Source organism: Alligator mississippiensis, chromosome 2 (assembly GCF_030867095.1).
Source record: "Alligator mississippiensis isolate rAllMis1 chromosome 2, rAllMis1, whole genome shotgun sequence".
Taxonomy (NCBI): domain Eukaryota; kingdom Metazoa; phylum Chordata; order Crocodylia; family Alligatoridae; genus Alligator; species Alligator mississippiensis.
In genome coordinates this window covers 254,683,112-254,707,587 of record NC_081825.1, presented here as the reverse complement: position 1 = coordinate 254,707,587, position 24,476 = coordinate 254,683,112, and the positions used below count along the sequence as shown (strand labels likewise).

Here is a 24,476-nt window from a genome sequence, read left to right as displayed (position 1 = left end):
GCTTCAAAATGGTGGCAGGGGGACTTTAACTAAAGCTTGCTGCATGAGCTTTAGTTAAAGCACCCTCACCACCATTGGGATCTGGGATGCTGAATATATGAGATGCTGAATACACGAGTTGCAGCAGGCATTTTAATTAAAGCAGCTCCCAAGAGCCACTCTAATTAGAGAGCCTAGCATGAATTTTCTTTGGAACTACTTTGTTGTTTTAACTCCTGGTATATTGACATCAAGAGATTTGTTAATGCCTTTCCCCTAATCTGGTTAGTCACTATCCAGGGGTTTGGCTTATCTGTACAAACATTAAAGTGCTGATATGATGACTGTCTCATAGGACACCCCAAACATTTGTGAGGTAAGAAAAAGAAATTTGACTTCAATGAGGCTCTCTGATTAACATGAGGTAAATGACTATAAAGGAGTGGCCCACTAGGGAATGGGATTTCCAAGTTGTATATGACAGAAGCTTGCATCCATGCAGTTTAGGCATTCCTAAAGAATGGAGCTCCCAGCAGTGCAACACCTCCAGGCAACAAGCAATCGGTCAATGGCACTGGCTGACTGAAGTGAGTAAACAGGTGTTGCACTGTAACTGAATCAAGTCTATCTTATATATAACACTATAATAAAACAAAAGCCCTAGGTGGTAATTCATCCCCTTTCTTTATACAAACATGTAAAAATAACTACTATGTGGCATGCATACAGTCAATACATACCTGTTTCTGAGATAATGTACGTGCCAGGGAGGGTTACATTCTATCTGTGCATATTTATGTGCCTTTCTTTGTGAAGATTCAGGAGGTTTTCTTCACATGTGAGAGTTTTAGTGTTCTGGTGCAATGCATCTTTATCTTTTAAGTGGTCTGGCTTTAACTGAAAGTCTATAGCTGAAGCCTTTTCAGAAGCAGCAATATTTGCTTTAGGCTTCTCAGTTCCAAATAACTTTTCTGTACTACGTTTCTTAGTGCCAAGCTTTAGATAATTCATATCCAAGCCTTTATCATGGCTGTCCAAAGTCAGTGAATCATCAGCAAAGTCTTTCAAATTGATTGGTACATTTTGGTTGGGCACATTGATGTTAATGTCATCATTTAAAGAAAAGCCACTACATTCGGCTGACCTTTTTAATTCATCTAATAACTGCAAGTCTTTGTCTGATGCTAGTAAACCATCAGGGGTAGTGTTAGCAACATATGGCTGCTGCTCAACTTGTTCTACCTCAGGACAAGCTTCAAAAAAACATTCAATGTTTTCTCTGTCATCTGTAAAGTCCAGTGGCACTGGTGTACTGCTCTTTTCCTCTACATATTTGGTTACCTCCCCACAGTCACTATCATGGGAAGAAAGTGAAAGATAAGAATAAAAGTCCCCCTTTCTTAGTAGTATGGGCCTGTGAGAATGCTCAAGTACTTTTTCCTTGATCTGTGCTAGTGAAGTAGGAATGGATGCATCACATTCAGGCTGTGACTTGCTCTTCAAGGCCGTTGATGCCATGTCAATTATTTCCATCACAAAGTTGTGCACTGAACAGTCTTCCACATTTCTTTTATCAAAAGCAGCAGATTCACAGTTACAACATGAATCGCTACCACTGGCAGAAGTGCTCTCTTCTGCTTCATTTGCTCTAAAAGCTGCACAGCAATCAGTATATTTTTCAGGAATGCTTGTTCTGGTTTCTTGACCTCTAGTTAAAGATTTTAGTAAAGTAGCATCTTCTATAGCTATATTTTTCATTTCTGAGGCAGGCTCCTTACAAGGCTTTTTAGTGAAAGTGTAAGCAATACAATGATCATCAGACTGAAGATGATTTTGACATTCTTTTGAAAGATTCCTGGATATATTTGGGGGCTGAAGACACTCCTTGCCATCCATATGTGAATCATCTGAACTATCTGTAAGCACTTCAGAGATGCAACATTCACTTTCAGCTCCCTTACCATCGAGTGAATCAAGATTTTGGGGAGCTGATGACGTTCTAACAATTTCTTCCTTTTGACTTCCTTGAGTGTTTTCAACATTACCATTCTCCATGTCATCTACAAACTGCTCTTTAGCAGTCTGCGAGCTATTCTTTATAGTCTGGCTTTTTGTCCTGAGCCCATGACCATCTGATGCATTCTTACTGTTTCCATTATTTTCTGATAGTTTATGTACTGAACCATTCAGAAACATTTCAATGCTAAATGTATCTGTTCCTTTCGATGTCTCATTACTGCTTACATTTTTACTGCGCTGAATTTCATCACTGAGGTCACCTTTTCTCTTTTCCCTTGACAAAGAAAATTTTGGTCTAATCCAAGTCTGCAATTCGTTTTTTATGTAATCAAGTCCTGAAATTAAATTGCATTCTTCATAAATATCCTCATCAGTTGCAATACTAGAGTCATCATCTTCATCTTTGATGCCTAGCTCTTCCTCAGTCAAGGTGAGGGTAGAACTTGAAAGCAAATCACTGTCATCTTCATCATCAGTGCAAGCAGAAGTGCAGGAGACATTAACAATCATGCTGACATTGACATCACTCTCATCAGCAACTGACCGATTAAGATGTTTTCTAAATGATGCATTTGAATCTGGTACTTTATTTCTATGCAGTACAATGTCTTCAGAGCAAAGAGAAAGATCCTCACTGCTGCTAAGTTCTGTGAGAGAACCAGCTGAATCTTCATTGATTGAAGATGCAATATCTAGAGACAGCTGTCCAGTTAAGGACATTTTTTGAGAGCTATTTTGGAGTGTGATATCTGAGATGCTGTGCTTTATCTTTTGATCTAAGGGACTCTGGATATTTTCTAAACGATTCAAAAGGTCTAGTGTTCTTTTGCTGAGCTCTCCAACAGAATCACTGCTTGTACTTATGTCTCCTGAGCCATGATGACTAAAAAGATCTTCATTGCTTTTGTATGAAGTTAACCAGCTCTCCAAAGAGGTACTACGTGGAAGACTATCACCTGTTTTAAAAATGCCTGAGCTGAACAAATCACCTACTACAGAAAGAGACTCTAAAGAAGAACTATGAGATAAAGCTGAAAGCAATTTTGCATTCTGTGTTTCAGGTAACTTCCTAGCACCCTCCACAGATTTACAGGAACTGGGATCTGTTTTTTTATAGATACTTGCCAAAGCAAGTTCATGCATAAATGCCTCTGGCTGTAATTCTCCAGACTGATGTTCAGATTTACTGGGTATTTTATCAAAACAAAAATCATGAATCAAAGTGCCCTCTTCATGTGCTTTTTCAATTTGTGATTGTTTCATTATCAATGGTAATTTGAGTTTGGAGCCTTGAAGATACGAGTAATCATAAAATGTAAACACATCGTGTTTTCCTTGTAATTCATCTTCCACACAAGCAGGAATATGTCGGGTAATACTGTTCAGATCTCCATCTTTTTCACTTAAACAATATGTAGAAGATGTTGGCTGACAAGTATTTGAAAGTATAATGTGGTCTTCATCTTGTTTAATTTTTTGTTTTATCACATCAACTATGTTGCTTATTTGGGCTTCTGGAAATCCAATTTCAGGATTATTCTGTGTTCTTTCTGTGTCATTTAACAAAACCATTTCAGAATTGCTTGTAACTTCTGTATGACATTCACTGACTATTCCATGCTCACTCTCAGAATGTCTGCTTATGTTCCCACTATGATACATATAATCACAAGGTTTTGTCACTGTGGTTCTACCTGTTAGGTCTGGCAGTGATTTGGTAGATGAAAATGGAGAGTCTTTACTAATACATTTGTTTAAAATATCAGACTGTGTTAGATTGGATATCTTTTTCAAGATGGGCATATTTTTTCCCCCTGATAATTCTATGTTATGGAGGCTATAGACCTGGTAGATATGAGGATTAGAGGGGGATGTAATGCTAGGACAGTGCAGAGGACTTTTGTTGTCACTGATGTTTTCATCTTGATTTAGGATATGGCTGCCATCACATTTTTCTAAACCAGATTTCTGTTGTGGATCTTCCTGCTTTTGTTCTTGATCAGATTCATTTAAGTCTTCATTAATACTAATCAGCTTATTACTTATATCAGTTTCATCCCATTCTAGTGCATCTTCATTTGAACCATTTAAATCCATTAAACCTGGATCAATAACATTCAGAGACTCCTGTAGAAATGCAAAGAATAAAAATAATTAGAATGATATTTTGAAATAAAACTTTTACAGAAAGAAATGCAATATATACATGTAAATTAATATAGAACAAAAGCACTTATTTCTTTGGAGTACTTACTATTCTATTCCTCAATTTGTTACTTACTATGTAAAGTTAAAACACACAAATAAAAGTGACATCAATTAAAGTACACCCACAGTCTTCATTTTCTATTTCTTTTATTTTATACAAGAACACTTCTGCTGTTTGGCTAGAAGCCTGTGAAACAGAAGTTTGATTCATTCTAACAGTAATTATTCTGGTAAATCAGGTTAATACAAGTGACTCAAAGAATCTTGAGCTTAGAGATCACACTCTATTTATCAGTAGGTCAAAATAATAACTATTAGCACTTGGGCAGGCTAACCAGATAAAAAAATTTAAATGTACAGATATAATTTAAACATTCATTCATGGGTTTAAACCTATTTAACAGAAACTTTTGTGCTCTCAATGTTTTAAGAGTTCATCTTGTACAGTTGTAATCATAACACTGGTTTAGTTATGGAATATGTTCACTGTAGTGAATTTATATTAGAATTTCTGTTTATTCTTCACTAGCTGATAAAGGCAGTACTAATGACTGGTTAGCATGACTAATGAATGCTTAAATCCTCAACTGTAAGGACAATCAATCAGTCTAATCAAATACTACATTAATTTCAAATATTGTCTGTGCTGACACTGTACTCTGGGAAAGTGCTAATAAATAATTGAGCTAGACTTTTCTTTTCTTTTTTTTAAAAAAAAGCTTCCGTCACATTTCAGTGATATTTGCTATTACGTGTATACAACACTTAAAGTCAATTTCCAGATTCTGTTCCTGTACAAATTAACCAGAAACAGATCTATACCAGAGCAAAGAAGTCTTTAGAGCAGGATGTAAAGGAGTGGGGCATTCGGGTGGTCCTCTGAACACAGGCAAATTTCATCTCCTGGCAAATTTCTGCTCAACTGATAGTTATCATCTTTCCTTCCTGCATTTTATGGGGTTGCACTTAGAATCACAGAAAATTAAGGTTGGAAGGGACCTCAGGAAGTCATCTAATCCCCAGCTATACCATCTCACCCAGGACTTTGTCTAGCCAAGTCTTAAAAACCTCCAAGGATGGAGCTTCCACCACCTCTCTGGGTAACCTGGTTCAGTGTTTTACTACCCTCTTGGTGAGAATGTTCTTCCTAATATCTAGTGTAAACTTCCCAACTTGAATATCTAAACTAAACTTCTCTTGCTGCAACTTCACTTCTAACATATGAAACAGCCTTTCTCTCTTTCTGTAAATCAGTTCAGAAATGGTACATCCTTCAATAAATCTGTTCAATACTAATATCTCCTCTGTACTATATTATCATTTGGACTGTACTATCTGCATCTAAGTTAGACTGTAAGTTACTTGAAGCCAGGATTGTTCCTTATTATATGTATATAATAAGAGCTGAGCACTTGCTCAAACAGTCTCTATCACAGCTGATTTGAGATTATTCTGATTTAGAATCTGATAAAATTGGGGTATAGTCAGTTACTAAGATACTGTTTCTTCTGTACCTTCTGCCTGGCTAGAGTCAGAGTAGTGGTAGTGCATTGATTTGTGGCTTAGGCAGTAACTGCCAGATCCAAAAAGGCATTGTAATGCCCAGCTGGGGTTACCTAGGCCAAAAGGGGGTGCCTATCTCCAACTGAGATTCTCACCTGTGAACTGCTTCCTGCAAGTAAACACCAACACTTCCTCATAAAAAAAAGAGATGCAGGAGATGCTTGCTTATAGCACTTCTCTGTTACTCTTGATATTATCCCTGGGTATGTCTACATGTGTATTAATGTGCAGTGGTGACTGCACATTTAGTTTAGTACTTGTAATAACAGGTACTAAATTAAATGCACAGTAACCAGTGCTACTGTGCAGTAGTACCAACACACACATTTTAGGTGATGCTACTGCACAGTAGACTAATTCTACTGTGCATTAAGCATATTAGTACAAGTTTTGCCCACTGTGCTAGTAGAATTCGTCTACTATGCTCAAAGTGTCTTGTGTAGATGCACCCACTGAGAAGCATGTCCCACCAACCCACTCCTGCTCTGCATCTGGAAACAAGGCAGTGAAACTGTTCAGGGCATGTCCCCGACTACTTTTAAGGGAGCAGCAGTGATGTGTGCACCAGGATCAGCATCTCTGCCTCCCTTTTTGGTTTGGCACACATGTAGTGGAAGCAGGGGGACAGCATATGCTTCTTGGTAGCCTTCTCAAGGGCATTGGGAAAGTGATATAGATATACCCCTCCTCTACAGCCAACAGCCCAGAGATTACAATGATTACAATTACAATAAGGGAGGAGCCCTTTTTTCACTTCCTCACTCTGTCTGATTTAGAGTAAAAACATGAACCTAGGGTCATGAACTCAGGTCCCATCTTTAAGGAAAATGCCCTAAGCAGACCAATATTGTCGACTCTGGGGTGTGGTTCTTTCAATCTCTCTTGTTGAAGCTGTTTCACTTTGCATAAAATAATGAAATATTCACTGGGTCAGAAACAGAGACAGCAGGAGTTTGCTTCCATAGCCCAGTGTTGAAGGAATTCACGTGAGAGTCAGGTTCAATGAACATTTAATTATGTATACAAAGTGGAACAGCTTCAACAGGAAACACTCAGCACTCCATCCCAGTGTAGTTAGAGCACTGGGTCTCCTCCATTTCAGCAAAGTGCTCTGTCTACTGAGTTAATGGGTAAAATTAGACCCTTCCCTTCCCCCACTAAAATAAAAATATGTATTTGCTTATTTCTGCCAGGTCTTTAGTGTAAGCCAGTGGTGCTCAACCTTTTTTACAAGTGGGCCAAATTTTAAAATCAGAAACGGGCTAAGGGCAGCACAGAAAAGCATCACAGTTGTATACTTTGGCATAACCTAATATTAAATACTTTAATATTAGAAAGAAAAACATGCATGTTTAACAATTTTAGGCTTATTGATACACAGGAAAAAAGATCAATATGCTGTAGTATTATTTTAAATTTTATAAAATAATTAAATCATTACAAAAAATAAGAAGACCAACCATAATATTACACAAGAACACCCAAGGATTCTTTTTCAGGCGATAGATGGAGATTGTCTCCTGAAGCAAGACAATCTTTGGGAATGCAGTGGGAGTAGGACCATGCTTTGCCCCATAGTGTTTGGGCTTTCTTTGAAATAGCGTTTTTCCCCCTAAGCACTGTAGCCAGCCCTGTGCTGTATCCTGTGAACATGAATGCATGAGTCTCCACTCTCTTTCCCTTTCCCTTTCAGCTGCCAAAGTTCATGGGGCTTGGGAACCCAGGGGCTGAGCATCACTGCAGTTTGCTTCCCCCCCCTCTCTTTCCCCCATTGAATTCAGCAGCAGGGAAGAGGGGACAAGCAACAGAGGTGGTGCTCAGCTCCTAGGCTCTGGAGCTTCATGAAAGCTGTGGTTGCAGTCAGAGCCTGTGCTGATGAGCTCAGAGCTTTCATGCAGCTCCAGGGCCCAGGAGATGAATGCCATCACTGCTGCTTGTCCCCACTTTTCCCTGCTGCTGAATTCAGTGGAGGAGAGGGGAAAGGAGGTGAATGGCTGCTTTGCTCAGCTCCTGGGGCTCCAGAGTTAAATACAAGTTCTGAGTTCACCAACAGGTCAGTGCAGGTGAATGCTGCTACTGCTCATAACCTCCTTTCTTCTGTCACTGAATTCAGCAGTAGAAGTGTTCACCTGTGCTGACATGCCAGTGACAGGCCATTCACACCAGCTTTGTGGGCTGCATCTGACCCTCAGGCAAGAGGTTGAGCATCACTGGTGTAAGATATAGCTCAAAGCAGCATGGTGGTGTCGGGACTTAGATGGCTTTGCAGTCACCCACAGGGGACTTTAGGCCTCTACACCAGATTATACAGCAGGATCTCTGTGGTATCTAAACATCTAAATGATGGACTTGATTCCTGAAGCGTAATCTAGGCATTGCCCGAGTCTATTATGGAATTCCCTTTTTCCCTGTGAAACCCCTTAAAAACAGGGTTCATAGCTGAAAGATCTATTTGCCAGATATATGTGACTGGGGGATAGGGTACCTAATATATCTGGTAGCTGGAGACCAGAATACTAAACTCAGATTTGCTATTTTTTCTCTTCCCTGAAAAGGGAAAGGAAAAGAAGAAATATAGGGTAACCATTGAACAGCTTTCCAATTGTAATACCCCTGGGTCACCTGCCAGCATGGGCCAAATTGTGATGGCTGACACAGATAAACATCTGTGCATCCACTATCAACCTTCTGGGCTTCAATGCCTCAAGAGGATTTCAGGGATTACATTAAGCCCTATCTAAAACTTACCAAATTAAAATACTCAGTTAAAACTTAGTTTTCTCTCTGCTTTTTCTTGTTACTCCAAACAATCTGCACATACCATTAGAGAGACATCACAACAAAATGCCTGGAAAGGCACGTGATTTTTACTGGCTGAAGCTGCCACCAGCTGTAAAAAAAATTCCTGAAGGCTGGAAATCAACAGCAGATTCCCTGGACTTTTATGTTCCACAGAATCTGATTTTGCTTCTTAAAAATAAAACATTTGGCCCTCATTGGCGGGGAAGATAACCTTCCCACTGTAAATCAGCACTCTGCTGCCATGTTTGTTCTTCAGATCAGATGTGCTGAAACAATAAAACACATAGAGGTGTGACCTCAGGCTATTCATCTTCACTGAATGCTCCCTTACTTCAAAGATTACTTTTTATCATTTACATGTATATACTTTTCTGAGGCCTCTTCTACTCTTAAAAGTTTTACTGGCTCAGCTATATTGCTCAGGGGTGATGCTTTTCTGGCTGACTAAATAAGATATATATAGAGAGGGGGCATACACTTTCATGAGCTCAAGTTCACGAAAGGTTATGATCTATGTAAATCTTATTTAGTTAGTTTATAAAGTGCATATATCTACCCTGCCTTCTGTCTGTCTTTAGACTAACATGGCTAATTACCTTACTGTGGTCTTCTGACTGTCATAACTGTGCTGGCAACAACTAGTGTAGATGCAGGCTTTTTGTCAATAAAGCTTACTTTGTTTGAGGAACCAGTTCAAATTATGCTGCCAAATGACTTCTTGTGGTAGAAGCTGTCCCCACTGTGGATGTGGGGGTTACTGGTATGGATTATACAGGTTATCAACCTCACTGGCAAACACTTTCAAGTGTGGACAAAGCCTGATAATAAGTTTGTCCGCACCAGAAACACAAACAGCTCAAGTGACCAAAATATTATAATACATCATTTCACATTGTTGGCCACAGCATATATTTTCCCTTCCCATTTACAAAACAAGGCAGGCTGCTCAAATACTAGGACTAATTTGGACATTGTGACACATCAGCCTGAGGGAGCAGCAGAAAGTGGGATATATGACTTGGCACAGTAACACCTGCTGTGTTTGCACTGATGATGGCAGCAGAAATTTCAGAAGACTGTTTTTATAATGTCAAATATCTCCCTTTACAGGCTTTTAAGTACACAAGCAGGATACAAGGGCATGGGATTTATCCTTACATTCATAAATTAGGCCTTTGCATGTATTTGAGTAGCACATTTAAAATTCCTGACAAAACTGAACTTTAGTTCTAATTGTCCAGGAAATATGAGTTGGAGCCCTACTCCTTGCCACTATATTTGACACCCAGTATCTGTGCTATATTCAAATGGTTTGAATTATAGTTCCTTGGAAAGAGAATCAAGATATGGAGTGGGAAAAACAGGAATTATCTTTCACTCTTTTCTTTTAATTTCCGTATTAAATTGCAGGTATCTATTGTCTTGTTTCTATGGCAGAAAGGCAAATCCAGCTTTTAATGAGATACTTGCTCCAACTCTAGACAGTTTTAATTTTATTTAAATACTTTCTTTTGGTTCCAAATGCCTGACAATGACCAGTGCTAAAATTTCCCCATGTATTTTTTTTTCCATTTTATTTTTCCCCCATACTATGAACTAAACAGCAAAAAATAACTTGAAATCTTAGAGCTTTTGCTTTTGGATGGATCAGTCATTAACTACACCAGAGGTATAAATGATTTTTGAATGACTTATCTAGGCTATATATGCACAAAAGACAGCACTTCTCTGGTATAAACTGGCAAAGTTCCACTAGCTTCAAAACTATGTTGAATACATTCCTCCATGGAAATTACAGCTGCTACGTCCGTGGTGCATTTGACTTGGTAAGGCTTAGGGTACAACTAACATGAAGAATGACTTGCATTCAAAATCTTGGCCTGCTTTGTCCCGACTTTGCGATTGGTACAATAAAAGATATCACCCCAAAAAACCTTCTGTCCGCCTGAAGAAATATGAACATATGTGCCAATCCCAAGAGGTAGAATAACATCAGAAAACCAGGCACCAAAATATACATAAAAACATTTTTTGCTTATTTGACAAGTGAAAGAGACTGTCACTCAAATACAACTTTAAGGCCTTGCAGACCTGAAGACTTCATAAGAAGGGTGAATTCTGAGTACCAATGTGATGAAATCCCATTAGAGTCAATGACAGAATTCCACTGACATCAGCAACACCAGGATTTACACTGATGGTACCAAACTGGAAGAGGAATCGGTGACATGGATATACATGTCTTTGGATAATAGCTGATTTAATATAGCTGACTTCATGGGAGTATATAAACTACCTCATATTTGAATACTTCAGCACATCCCTAAAAAAATGGTGGGTCAGAGTTTCAGCTAGCAGGCATTTGCAGAACTTCTTTGACTTCAGAGGCATCAGCTGAGGGTTTAGCCCAGTATTTTATTTCTGAATGCAAGGACTATAGCAAATAATGGTTCAAAATATGGATGACAGAAAAGAGCTTGCCTGAGAAAGAAACAGAGTGGGATTTTGATGGAGTTTAGGCTCCCATGAAAATAGTTGTACAATAGACTAAAAGTGGGCACTTTTGAAAAAACCCCCAACACACTGGGTATTAGGGCTGTGCAAAATTTTGCCAGGCATTTCATTTAGTTTTGTGGAACTCCACATACCTCATGCTGGAAAGGCTGATGGAGCAACAGAATGCTATCCATGAGATGACTTTGCTCTGGCAGATTGGGATCATTGACCCACTTAACAAAACAGAGTAGGATACCATCTCCCAGATCTTGGTGGTCCTCAAGCCATTCCTCGAGGCCACTGAGAGCCTCAGCGCTGGCGATGCCCTCCTTAGCCAGGTGATCCCCATAGCAAGGAAACTTGAGAACCAAATGGAGAAGTTCCAGGGGATCGATGTTCCTGGCTGGGGCAAGCCATTGTCACCAGAGGTGCAGACACTGGTGAAGTGGCTGAGGGAGGGCATGAGGAAATGGCTGGATCAGTTGCGGTCCAGTATGGTTCATGTACTGTCAGCCATGTGCGACCTGAGGGTGAAGGGGAGAATGTGTGCCAGCAAAACCCTGGATCACTGGATGGAGGTGCTGGTGAACAGAGTATGGGAGGCAGAAGGGCACAGCCGGGGGGACATGGAAGAGGGGGATCCACTTTCCTGTGCCAGCACTCTCAGCAGCAGCGCTGCCAATGTGGGCCAAGGACATGACTTCAATGGTGGGTCCAGAGACACCAGACCCTGGCATTTGGCAAGTAGTGACAAGGCCTTGGTGGCTATCTATCTTGCCGAGGATGTGGAGTAGCTGGACAGCGACCCCTTGGCCTACTGGGCAACCCGCAGCCACGTGTGGCAGGATCTGGCCATGGTTGCCTGGGAACACCTGTCCTGTCCTCCAACCAGTGTTCCAAGTGAGAGAGTGTTCAGCATTGCTGTGGGGATGTTGTGACACCCCACCACAACTCCCTGGATCCTGGTTTGGTGGAGCAGCTGGTGTTCCTCAACTGCTGGGGTTCCCCAAGCTCCAGGTGCAGACGGTGTGAGTGCTACTCTCCTCACTCCATCTGCACCTATTTCCTTTTTTCATTTTTTAAAAATCATTTAATGCCCCACTCTCAGAGCTGGAGGTATCATTCATTGCATTACCAGCCTGCAGGGGAAGAACACGTCCCTGCTGAGCTCCTATGCCAGGATGAACTTGGAGGTATGGACTGAGGACATAGGGAAGGGGGAGGCCCCAGGTCCTGAGCATGACCCAAAACTGCACCCTGCCAGGGTTGGGGGGCCTGGTGGGACTGCCGGCAGTATGGCAGCCCCTAGGAAATGCCAGGACTGAGGACCTCCCTGGTGAAAGGCACGTAGGAGGGGCCTTATAACCTCCAGCCACCACACGCATGCACAGTCCTGGCTAGGGAAAGCCCAGACCTGTAAAATCTTTGAGAGGCCTGAGGCTTGCTGGTTGCAGTAGAATTGTGAGGCTCCAGGTGAGCTTAGATGCCTGACATGCCATCTGTGAGGCATGGGCTTTTGGGTTTAAAACCCTTCGTCAAGCTGAGGAAGCATTTAGTTGGAGTGTGTGCTCTTCCTGGATGGAAGGAATAGTAAAGAAGCCAGAGGCTAGCATGCAATGCAGAAAAGAAAGTCAGTCAGTGAAAATGTAAATTGAGGCATCAGGGGGTGAGAGACAGGCTGGGAGAGGGGGGGGGGAAGGGGAGAAGGGGAATGTAGCAGGCAAAGGTGGAGAGGTACCTGCTCCCTGGGGAGTCAGATGTCAGGCAGGTTGTAGTGTCATAAATCCAATATCTATACTGACTCCATGAGTTTCTGCATCTAGGAGATTGATGAAGTAAAGTTCATAGGCCCATCTGTAAAAAGTGGTTTGTAAATTCCCTTTGAGGATCAGGACTGAGAGACTAGAGACAGAGTGTTTTTTTTGTGAGAAATGTGCCCCCACCGGTAGTTAGGTATTCTTGTCTGTAATAGATTCTGGTACGCAGTTTGTGAGGGTACTGGAGGTATGTTGGCAGGTTTTGCATTTCTTGTCATGGCATGGTCTGGATCCATTCAGTGTGTTTGGGGCTGTAGGAAGTTGGCTTCTGGTGATAAGGTTAGCAAGGTTCAGTGCTTGTTTGAATTTACAAACCGCTTTTCACATACAGACCTACCAACTTCACTTCATCAACCACCAGATACAGAAACTCATGGACTCAATATAGACATTAGATTTATGACACACTACAACCTGCCTGATATCTGACTCCCCAGGTACCGCTCCACTTTTACCTGCTACATCCCTCTTCTATCCCCTCCAGCCTGTCTCTCACCCCCTGATGCCTCAATTTACATTTTAACTGACGGGCTTTCTTGCCTGCATTGCATGCCAGCCTCTGGCTTCTTTACTATTCCTTCCATCCAGGAAGAGCATACACACACCAACTAGATGCTTCCTCAGCCTGATGAAGGGTTTTTAAACCCAAAAGCTTGCAAAGCAGAATTTCTCCAACTATTCAGTTGGTCTAATAAATGAGTTGGTTTCATTTATCAGATTGCCCCTAAGAAACTTGTTTGGGCTATGTCCTTATACTATTTACAGCTACAACCTACACCCCTTAAAACACACAAGTGACATGAGTTTTGCTTTCAGCAGTTTGAGGGTCAGTTTCACAGAAACCCCTGCACCACTCTGCCTGAGACCTGGCAGGCCTCATTCCTACATGAGGGGCTATGTATCTGGCAGGATAGGTGCTAATGAGGGCAGTCATTTAATGCCCCACTCTCAGAGTTGGAGGCTACAGTTTAGTTTTTCACCAGCCAGCAGTGAAAGAACATTTCCCTGCTGAGCTCCCATGCCAGGAAGAACTTGGAGGTATAAGGGCTGGGGCTATATGGGAAGAAGGCAGCCCCACATCATCCTGGGCATGACTTAAAACTGCACCCTGCTAGGGTAGGGAGACCTGGGTGGGACTGCTGGTGGCGCGGCAGGCCCAGGAAATGCCAGGACTGCAAACCTCCCTGGTGAAAGGTGGGTAGGAGGAACCTGATAACCTCCAGCCCCTGCATAGTCCTAGCTGGGGAAAGCCCAGATCTGTAAGCTCTTTGAGAGGTCTGAGGCTTACTGGTTGCAGTGGAGTTGTGAGGGTGAGAACCAGGGCTACTATCCCTGCAATTTTCATCCTATTGCGCTTTAACACACAAAGTCACACATGTCACCAGTTTTGCTTGTCAGCACCTTGAGGTGCAGTTTCCCAGAAACCCCTGTACCTATCTCCTTGAAACTTGGCAGGCTTCATGGACTCAGATGGGGCTACAATCCCCTGCAAGTTTGATCTGAATCATGCAAGAAATGACAAAGTTATAGGCAGTTTTGTGATTCCCCATTATAGCCTATGAACAAAACACCGAAACACTGTCAAAATTCCAAAACAGCTCCGAAACAGTTTGGCTGAAACGAAATGGGACAGTGATTCAAAACATTGAAATGAATCACTGTTCTTCCAAAATGCCGAATCTGAAACCAAACAAAACACAGGACTTTCGCACAGCCCTACTGGGCATGTCTACACGTGCTTTTACACATGCCTAAACTTAATGTGCATTACCCTAATTCATATTAAGGCAATTTAGGTGGGTGTTCACATGTGCATGTGCTAATGTGCATTAACATAGGTGTGTGGACTGACTTGGGATTAAAGTTAGTCCCAAGTCAATGGACACATTGTCTTAACACGCATTAGTGCGTCTACACAGTCACTAATTCAGTGCAACTACTGAGGTATCAAATTTAGTCCTGAATAACCTTAAATCACCATTTTTAAGGTACATTAACTCTTAATGCACCTTAAATCAGGCTACTGAGCAGTAAATGCACACGTGTAGACATGCCCACTGAGTAAAACATCTCAGGAGTTGTCTTAATACCAGCCATTTTAGAAGTACCTCTATGCTTAAAATATCACCAAATATATCAGAGTTAGATGATGGCAGCACCTATGACATGGCCACAATTCTATGGTAGAGACCAGCAGCCCAGCAACACACAGTTGAAAGGGAGAGATATTTTTGACTTAGCAAAGCAAAACATCAGTCTGTTTGTGATGGATGCTACAACTTCTATAATGACCTGATTGTGAAAACGGCATTTGGGATCTAAATATCTGCTCAGAAGTCTTCTATACTGTAAAGCTTATTATACCTAGTTTACCTGACTTGGAAGGATGGAAGGTTGAGGTCATACTGCTAAAATTTGAATGTGTAGTTTCCAGGAGCCTCATTTTTTCCAAATTGGGCTCTGATCAAGGAAGTTTTAAGAACATGCATACTGTTATTCAGGAGAGTAGTTCCATTGCTTTCAATTAGATTACTCATGTGAGCAAGGTTAAGTATGTCCTTTAATGCTTGCAGAATCAATCATTAAGACACCTTACATTTTATTGGGGAGAAGCAGACAATAAAGCCATCTAAAAAGTGGTTTCCTTATCACTTTTGATTGTTTAAGAAAAGTTTAAAAGAAAAATGCTTTTCTCTGTTACTGTTTTCTTTACTAAAACAGAGATGGATTTGTCTTTTTCTCCAGCAAATTTTACTAAAGTTAAACAATGATTCCCTGTGTTTCATACTCATTTGCATGTACTATTCCAGTACAGATACTTTGTGTTGGTGAAACAGCCCTGTAATGTAACCCCTACGTACCATTATATATTTTTTAAAGGAATTAACATAAAAAAGAGCTTTTGCAATAATAAATACAAACTCTGTTCCCCCCTCTCCCCACACATACAAAATACCTCAATTGCAGTGCACAAATTATCCAAACTCAACTGCATTTAGGGGTGGGGGGAAAAAAAAAGAAAGAAACCATCCCCCATCTCCAGGAATGCATGCACATTCAAGGAAGACAAACATGATTTTGTTTTTTGAAAAATGTCAGCATGCCAAGTACTTCTGCTGAGGAAAATAGTTGAGTTTACAGTACCCACTTCACCTCTTGCTTCACTTGTGCTCATATTCTAAATAGGGCTTCTCATATGATAGCCGAACAGAACCGTCTTCATCTCTCAGCACCTACACCTGATTAGGAATAAGCAGTTTACACTGAAAGGACTTGCACATTATAATATGGTCCCAAGTGTGTGTAAGGCACGTGCTTTACCAAAGCTGCCTAGATCAACCAATCATTAACACGTCTCCTTATTATAATTATGGTAAAATCGTTTATTTTTAACCATGTGTCTATGTTGAAGAAAACAGAAATTCAAGATTTAGGATTATATTTTCCTGTGCTCCACTTCGAAAAAACCATTGTACTCTAGTGTATTATACTTCAGTGACAAAGTATGACGCAGTTCACATTCTTCACATATGAAACTTTCATTTAGGAGGTGTTATATGTGCATCAGAATAAAACCCAATTTTTGAAGCAGGGACAAAAACAGACTTCCTCCTCCTTCCAGTCTTCTACCCTAACTCACATTTTCTATGTGGTATATATTTATTTAGCATCTCATAACAGTGCTTCACCTATCCGTATGGCCCGGATCCTGCACAGAGGGCTGTGTGGACATATTCCTTTGCCTATCTTGAAAGACTCTGACTTCAGTGGGCTGTACACAATTGCAAGTGTCTGTCCTCATGGCCTACAGTGCAAGATGGAGGCTTATGTGAGCAATTCATGTTCCATATATATGTTAATTCTCAGGGTTCTCCTCTGACACCCTGAAACATGCAGCAATAGATGTTTCAGATGTTAAAAGCCATCATTTTCTCTAGTCTTTTTGTGACTTAAAAACAATGGAAGTAAGAATTGTAAAAGCCTTTTAAAAGACACAGTCAAGCTGAAAAATCACAATTCTGTCTGAAAATGGAGGACCTACTGTATAGTTACTAGAAAAATCTTGGATTACCATCATTCAAAAATGTCACACATACATGCTATTTTCCCTCTATATTTATTTAATTAGGGCATTTGGGAGCACACGTTGGCTAAGTACAGACAGTCAAAGTCTGTGGCTGAATTATTTCAATCTTTGCAGGTTTCTGTAAACTGCCTAGACTGAACTGATAAGAAACTGAAATAACATTCACTTTTCAAACTGGAAAAGCAGCCAGACCCCTGTGTTGCCCCACATCAGGAGATGGAGGGGAGTGGGGTGCTACAGCTGGCCTCCCAGCCTGCTGGCCACTGCAGAGAGCTGAGAGATGGGCAATTCCCTCAGCCATGCCCCCTCTTCAGCCTTCAGCCAGCTGAGGAGGGGGTATGGGGGGAAACATCCCCACTTGGCCCCCAGCTGAGGTCTCCCCAGCACCAGGGAACAGGGGAGGAGGGAAAACCCACAGCTGGGCATTTCTTTCTACCCCCATACCTGGATCTGGTCCACCTAGCCATGGCCCCCTCCTCAGTCTGGGTTGGTTGAGGAGGGAGTCTGGGGGAACCCCCTGTAACCCTGCACTGGATCCCTAGCCAGGGTGTCCCCAGCATGCGCATAAATGGGGAAGGGAGAAGCCCCCAGTGAAGTGTTTCTCTCTCTCTTTCCCCTACCCCCCATACTCAGAGCCAGGACCTGGGCCAATCACCTGGCCATGCCCCCTCCTTAGCCAGCTGAGGAGGGAGTGGGGAGGGAATGCCCCCCCACCCAGCTCTGGACCCCTAGCTGGGCTGTGCTGGGTGCACGGTGGGGGGAGAAGCCTGCAGGGGAGGACTTCCCCCCCCACCCCCCCGGACTCCCTCCTCAGACAGCCTGCTGGCCAAGGAGGGGATGTGGCAAGGTGATGGCTGCAAGCTTCCCTGCATCTGGGAGCTGGGGCAATAATCACTTTGCCTTGTTCTCTCCTTGGCCGACAGGCTGGCTGAGAAGGGAGTGGGAGATAAAATGGCCCCCACTGCGGGCTATGCCCCCTTTCCCCCTTGTGCTGGGCACAGCCTGGATGAGGGTCCAGAGCCAGGGGGCGGGTTCCCCTCCTCATTGGGAGGGGGCATGGCCAAAGTGATCACTCCAACTCCTGGCTGCAGGGAACCTGCAGTGGGGGCTTAATTCCCCCTGTCCAAGCTGGGAGCTGGGGCAATCACCCGGCCATGCCCCCTCCCTGGCCAGTGGACAGGATGAGGGTGCAGAAGAGGGGAAAAGCACCTCCCCTCAGCTCTGGACCCCCAGATGGGCTGTGCCCAGCATGGGGGAAGCCTGCAGTGGAAGCTTTACTCCCCCCACCCCAGCTGGGACCCAGGCCGATTCACCCAGTCAAGGAGGGCCCAGGGCTGTCCTGCTCTGCCAGAGCAGAGAACACAGCCTAGGGCTGCACAGTGTCCTGGGATGTTGGAGGTCTGTGAGTTAAGTTGAATCAGGAGGGGATCTGGGACAGAAGTTCCATAAATCAGTTTGACCTAAATCAGTTAAGTCTGATACTACATCCATCCAGGTTTATTTTAAATCAGTTTCAGCCATTTTGAAAGTGGTTTAAGTGTACTGAACTTTTGTTCTGTTATAGGCTTAAACCAGTTTCTGATCACTTAAATTGTGTAACTTCTGTCCCTATTCTCTGGGGTCAGTCAGGGGCCCAGCTGAGGAGCTGTACAGGGGAATAAGAGTGGTGAGGGAGTCCTCTGCTTGCCCTAAAGAGCCTATGCACATTACCATATATGGTGAAGGTGAAGTACAATTGGAGGGTGTGGATGCTTAGATCTAGCCCTCTCTTCCTCAGCGCACCAGTCAGAACAGCCAGGGCAGCATGTGGAATTAAGCTGCACCAGAAGAACTAATATACCATATTTCTCCCACAGATCAGGCAAAAGCAGGGACTAAATATGACTTGGTCCAAGCTCTACTTTTTGCCCAGCACTGCTAACATGCCATTGCTTATTCAGGCTGGACTGCCAGCCCTTTGCATATGTAGGCAGTCAGACCTAATTTTGCTGCTGTATTCTCTTACAGGTTTTCAACACATACGGCTTGCTATACTATCCCTGCTCATTGATACTTGCTCAGGGCTTCTCTAAGATGGTTACAACAACTTGTTTCAAGGATTCTATGTGGACAGAGCAGGAGCAAACAGGTGCATTCCCCAATTTGGCTGAAGATATGGTGTTTATGTTTACTCTGAGTTTCCTTCTTCTGGAGCCTGTAACAGGGTCCCACCCCAGGGATGGCAATGTGCCGCTGGAGCCCCCTCAGCCCTTATCACATCTGCATTCTTTGAGCAATCTCCCTTTCAACTTGCTTGGCATTCCTTGAGGTAATTATGGTTTTAGGAAAAAAGGGAAGTTCTCCCAGGGCTCCCCAAGCAAGATCTCATTTTCTCAAACACAGATGTCACTGCTTATTGCCTTAAGGGCTAATTATGTGGCCTCCCCATCTCCCCTTTTAGTCATGCTCAAGCCTCACAGATGTTACCAATCATTGTGTGTTAAGTCCCATTGTCTATTCCAGTCAATCTCTCATCCATGGGCCTTCAGACACAGTGTCAAATCCTGTCGACATGGGCCTCTAAAACTGGGAACAGTCTCCGCCACTACTGGAACCTCCAGCCCCGGTGCCTTAAACTATCTTGGCCCCTCTTGGGTTTGGGCCTCTGTACCTTGAACAATCTCAACCCCTCGGGCTCAGACTTGCATTCTCCATCCCTCCTGGGTTCAGGTCCCTTTCTCTAACAAACTCTGCCTCTCACCCTGGGGGTCCCTAACCCTGGTTCTCGCCCCTCATGGGCTATGGATCCCTGACCTTGGTTCACTGACCCTGCCTGCTCCTGTCACTCTGGAGCTGTAGCCCTGCTCCTTGGCCTTGGACCCTATCCCCCTAGACCTCCACTACCCCTATAGTCTCAAACCCTAAACCACTGGTCTTGTGTACCCCAGCTCAGGTGTTAGTCAGGAACCTTGCTGCAGCCCTTCTGCTCAGGAGCTTCTCTCTCCATAGCTTCCAGGTCAGATTGCCTGACCAGCTCAGATCCTGGGCTTATATTCTGCAGGCCTCTTTTGGGCTCACTTGATTGCCTTCTGCCTCATCTGCAGCTTGCTTCTCCTGCTGCCTATCTTCCCTTAAAGTAGCAGAGGCACCAAGTTCCCTGCTACAGACCCCGTATAAACATTAACAGGGAGCTAGAACACACTTTTTGCTGTTGTTGGGCTTTTTTAAAAGAAATATTCAGCACCTAAAAGTGCTCTATCAGACTCTGTATTTTTTAATTAGTGAATTTCAGAAAAAAAATCACCCTGGCAATGTCCCTTTAATGAAATCATTCAGACATTGCTAAAGTTATAAAACCTAAACCAAGCTGCAAGGATGCTTGTTTTGTTCAGTCAAATTGTCATCCATATTGGCTTACAAGCAAAGACCTACATGCCAAGTTGTGTAAGTGGGCTTTTTTTTGTGTTGATAACATCTGGCTACATGGCACATTTCACTGACAGTTGTTCTTGCTGCTTTATAGTTTTCTTTTCATCTGTCAAAAGGTTACATGACAGGAAGTTTTGTGCTCCTGAATGTCATTTTGGTCTCACCTTTGCTTTTGTGGAATATATGCATTTTTCTTCTGGTGAGAATGTCCAACATAATTACTTCTCAGAAAGCTTAGAAACATTTTCATGAACATTTCTCCAGTCAGTAAAAGCCAAATCCTAGTCTTAGGTAAATTTCCATTCAAATTAGTGGGAGGTTGCCTGTATCAATATTTCAGGAACAGGCCAAAATATACACTGATCATTTAACCTTAAAGAAAAAACTTTTACAGTTAGTAGAACAGAATTTGAGATCACACATTCTGTGGTACTGCCCATACATTTTTTTAATTGGTCTAAATAAGGGATTGGTTATACTAATACTATGCTGGAAAGAGTAATTTTTGTTCAGGAATAGAATGTCCACATAGGCTGTATCCATACAAGTGCGGCCATGCAGTATGTGGTGCTGCAGACACATCTGCGGTGCCACATAGTGCACATTCAGCTGTTCTCCATGTTGCAAGGGAGCAGTACAGTGGGGAGGGGAGGTTGACTGCTGGATATCCAGGGATCAAAAAAACCTGTGCAAAACAAAAAAAGTGGGGCAGCGTGCACTGCTCAAAACCAGAGCCTGGCCAGCTGGAGCCAGGCTCCAGCTGTTGGCCAGGCTCCAAGCAGCAGCATCACGGTTGCTGCAGCCCCAGGAGGCCCCCAGAACCTCAGGTAAGACTGCTGGGGCCAGCCCAGTACCCCACCTGGGGTAACCTGCTGTGCACCAGAGGGTGTGTAGCACAGGCGTTCCCCGGGAACAACTAGCAGTGGCACAAGGTGTTTTGCTGCTAGTTGTCCCCAGGGAACCAAACATCCATGCTTGCGTGGACACGGTCATAGGGATTTATACTGGGCTAGCTACAGCAGTATAATAATATCACTGTAGTTCTGGTGATGTTTCCCTGTGTAGATAAGTGCCCCTGGTTTGGTTTTAAATCATAATAGTTAAGTCAAGTAAATACTCTTATTTTGGTTTAGCGGGACCTCTTTTGATTTAGTTGTCTCTACATACAAAGTTGAATTCCTCACTTTTAGATAAACTAATGCAAACCATGTTTATAGATGTGGGCTGTCTGGCAATGTATAGATTACATTAAATATATTCTTAACATGAGAGAGTTTTAAGAAACCATCAGGCTCTTTCAGGGAACCAGCTAGCTGAAACAACTGCAACTCTGTCTACACCATACACATGTGCAAGACACTTATAGGTAGAATGGTTTTAGTGAGTATTGTTTTAACAGAGGAGGGTATTTGTAAGAGAGAGTGAAGCAGAATAAAAAAACACCACAGAAACAGATGAAGAAAAACACCAAAAAGCCAAAGGGCACAGCCTGAATGAGCACGGGAAACAAAGCTCAGAGGAAAAACTGGAAATAGAGTTCTCGGATGAATGTGGGCATACAGGCTTGGATCTGAGAGTGAAGAAACTATCTCCTGTTTTTTTATTATGTTTTTGTTGAGGGAAATAGGGCAATTGTGCATTTTTCATAAACAAACAGGTATATATTAAAGCAGGGCTGTACAACTCATTTGGGTTGGTGGGCTAGATCCATAAAGCTTCTCATAGGCCAGTTGACCCATCTCCAGTTGTGGGGCAAGTGTCATGCTGACGATGCTGCCACCTCCTGCCCTGCCACCAGAAGGTGTCCTCACCAAGGATCTTAACCTGAAAATTGTGTGGTGGGCAAGCCACAAGGGTTAATGCTGCCACCACTCCCCCCACCACAAAATTTCTGGCCTCACAGGCAATAATTTAACCACTCTGAGCTGCATGTAGTTTGTGGGCCAGCAATTGTGTGGGCCAACCTCAATGATCTTCTGAGGTCCCTTCCAGCATTAATGTCCATGAAATCTATAAAATTGAAAAGCTGTGTATTATAGATATCTAGTTGCAACATCAACTTCTCTCAACTGGAAGAGAATCCCCAATTTTGGCTAGCCACTCTGGTCAAAAAGAGAAAAACTTTTTGCTTTGCATCCTGTTTTTTTCACAAAAATCCTGTTACCTTGGGCGGGCAAGTTATTTCACCTCACTTTGTCTGCCTCTATAAATTGTATTTAACAATAACTATTGCAGAAGGATAATATTAAGCAAAAATTCTTCAAGTCTCAAAAGCCACTCCTAGAAAAGTCTTAAGTATTCTCACTCTGTCTGCTAAGCAATGGATTTCTAAGGACTAAATAAGCCCCGCCACTGGCAGGAAGGGGCAAATAGTTTTCTGGACAAGGTTTGGAGGATTACTTTTAGTGTCTTCTTGCTATTTGGCTGCCTCTTATTGTGGGAAATGTTGGAAGGTTAGAACTCAAAACTGACCTCCAGTGACAGAAGTCCTTAAAGCAGAGTTTACCCACTGAGACATCCCTAAATGAGACCTTGTGGAATTTTATTCTAAGCTCCACCAGTGTAATGTCACCAGACCACTGGCAGTAGTGTCCCCTGCATGTCAGATAGACAAAGGCAGACCTGAAGTTTCGAATAGGTTTCGGAAAAGGAGGATCAGAATTTTTAATAGGAGTTAGAATTTTAATGGCTGGCCATGTAGCTCCAGTGTTTTATTTTCCTACTGATTTTGCTTATTAAGGAGATGGGCTGATAAGCTGTGCCGAGGCTCCTATGTAGTTAGGGTTACCATACTTCCAGATCCAAAAAAGAGGACACCTGTCATGCTTTGGGGGGAAGGAGGGAATATGATGGTGGGGGGGGGAGGGCAGTGACATGCTGCTGCCCTGCCCCTGCTGTTGTCCTTCACTGCCAAGCCACAGTCCCCCCAGTCCTGCTGCTGCCCTTCACTCCCCATCTACTGACCACAACCCTTCCTGTGCCCCTCACTCCAAAACTGCAGTACCCTGCCCCCCTGGGCTATGATGGTGCCCCTCACTCCCAAACCACAGCCACCTGGCACTGCCAGTGCCCCACACTCCCAACTCACAGCCCCTTGTCCTGGTGCCCCTCACTCCCAAGCCACAGCCCTCCTCCATCCCTGCCAGTGCCCCTCACTCCTGACCTGAAGCCCCCTGCTCCACCCAGCCCTGATGGAGGGGCCCCAGCTGTCCCCATCCTGACCAGGCCAGTGTAGTGGCTCCGGTTGATGCAGGTAGTGGCAGAATGTGCCTGGCCCCAGTGCGGGCTGGAGGGAAACGCAGGTGAGGCTTGTGGCACCCCCTGTCCCAGGATGGGGTTGCTGCACCATGTTAGGCAGCCTGGACATGGCTCCCTTCTTCCCTTCCTCCCCTCCCCACAGCATCTCCTGGCCCCTGCAAGCACAGGCACTGGCCCCTGTGCTGCCGGCCCATCCACAGAGTTCCTTGCTGACCTCAAAGGTTCCCTGCCCCTTTCCCCCACTGGAGGGGCAGGCCACCCCCTCCTTGCCCTGACCAAATGCTCAGGATTTTGATTTGCTCTGGGGGTGGGAGCACGGGAGGACGATCGGGGGCAGCAGGAAGCACCACATGGGTCTGTGGATGCCTCCACAGCTGCAGGCAGGTACAGCTGTGCTCCCTGCTCCCTCCGATTGCCCTCCCCTGCTCCCACCTGCGGAGCAAAGCAAAATCTTGGACATTTGGTAAGATTTGAAAAAACTTGCCCAGACGGAGATCAGAGGGCTCAACAAGAGGACATGTTTGGGAAAACCCTATATGTAGTTTACCTAGTGAACTCATGATTTGGTGTTTTGTGAAGTTCAACATAACAGTAACAAAGTATTAGACCCACTAGGACTGTACCTGACACTAAAAGGCTGCCTCAGTAAAAATGGACAAAAGCAAGTCTGTCCATGACTGCTATTCAAGTGTTTATGAGCCTCAATAAGTTTAGCTAGGAATCAGAGGCTGCACAGTGCCATAACAAATGAAGGGCGGTGTGCTATTAATATTAATGTTGGTAATATGCCAGCTTAAAAGTGTACAATTTGAAAGCTTCTGTCTGACTGGGGAGAAATT

The 24,476-nt window shown here is 43.4% G+C and overlaps 1 protein-coding gene across 6 annotated transcripts in view; it reads right to left on the bottom strand.

Moving 5' to 3' along the window:
• Nucleotides 1–24,476, bottom strand: part of AKAP6 (A-kinase anchoring protein 6) — a 471,560-nt gene that overhangs the window by 5,816 nt on the left and 441,268 nt on the right. For all 6 annotated transcript variants that reach the window (XM_059723036.1, XM_059723037.1, XM_059723034.1 and 3 more), the window contains one exon: nucleotides 720–4,125. In XM_059723036.1, coding sequence (XP_059579019.1) covers nucleotides 760–4,125 — 3,366 coding nt within the window. In that variant the 3' untranslated portion in view covers nucleotides 720–759. The remainder of the gene's footprint in view (nucleotides 1–719; nucleotides 4,126–24,476) is intronic.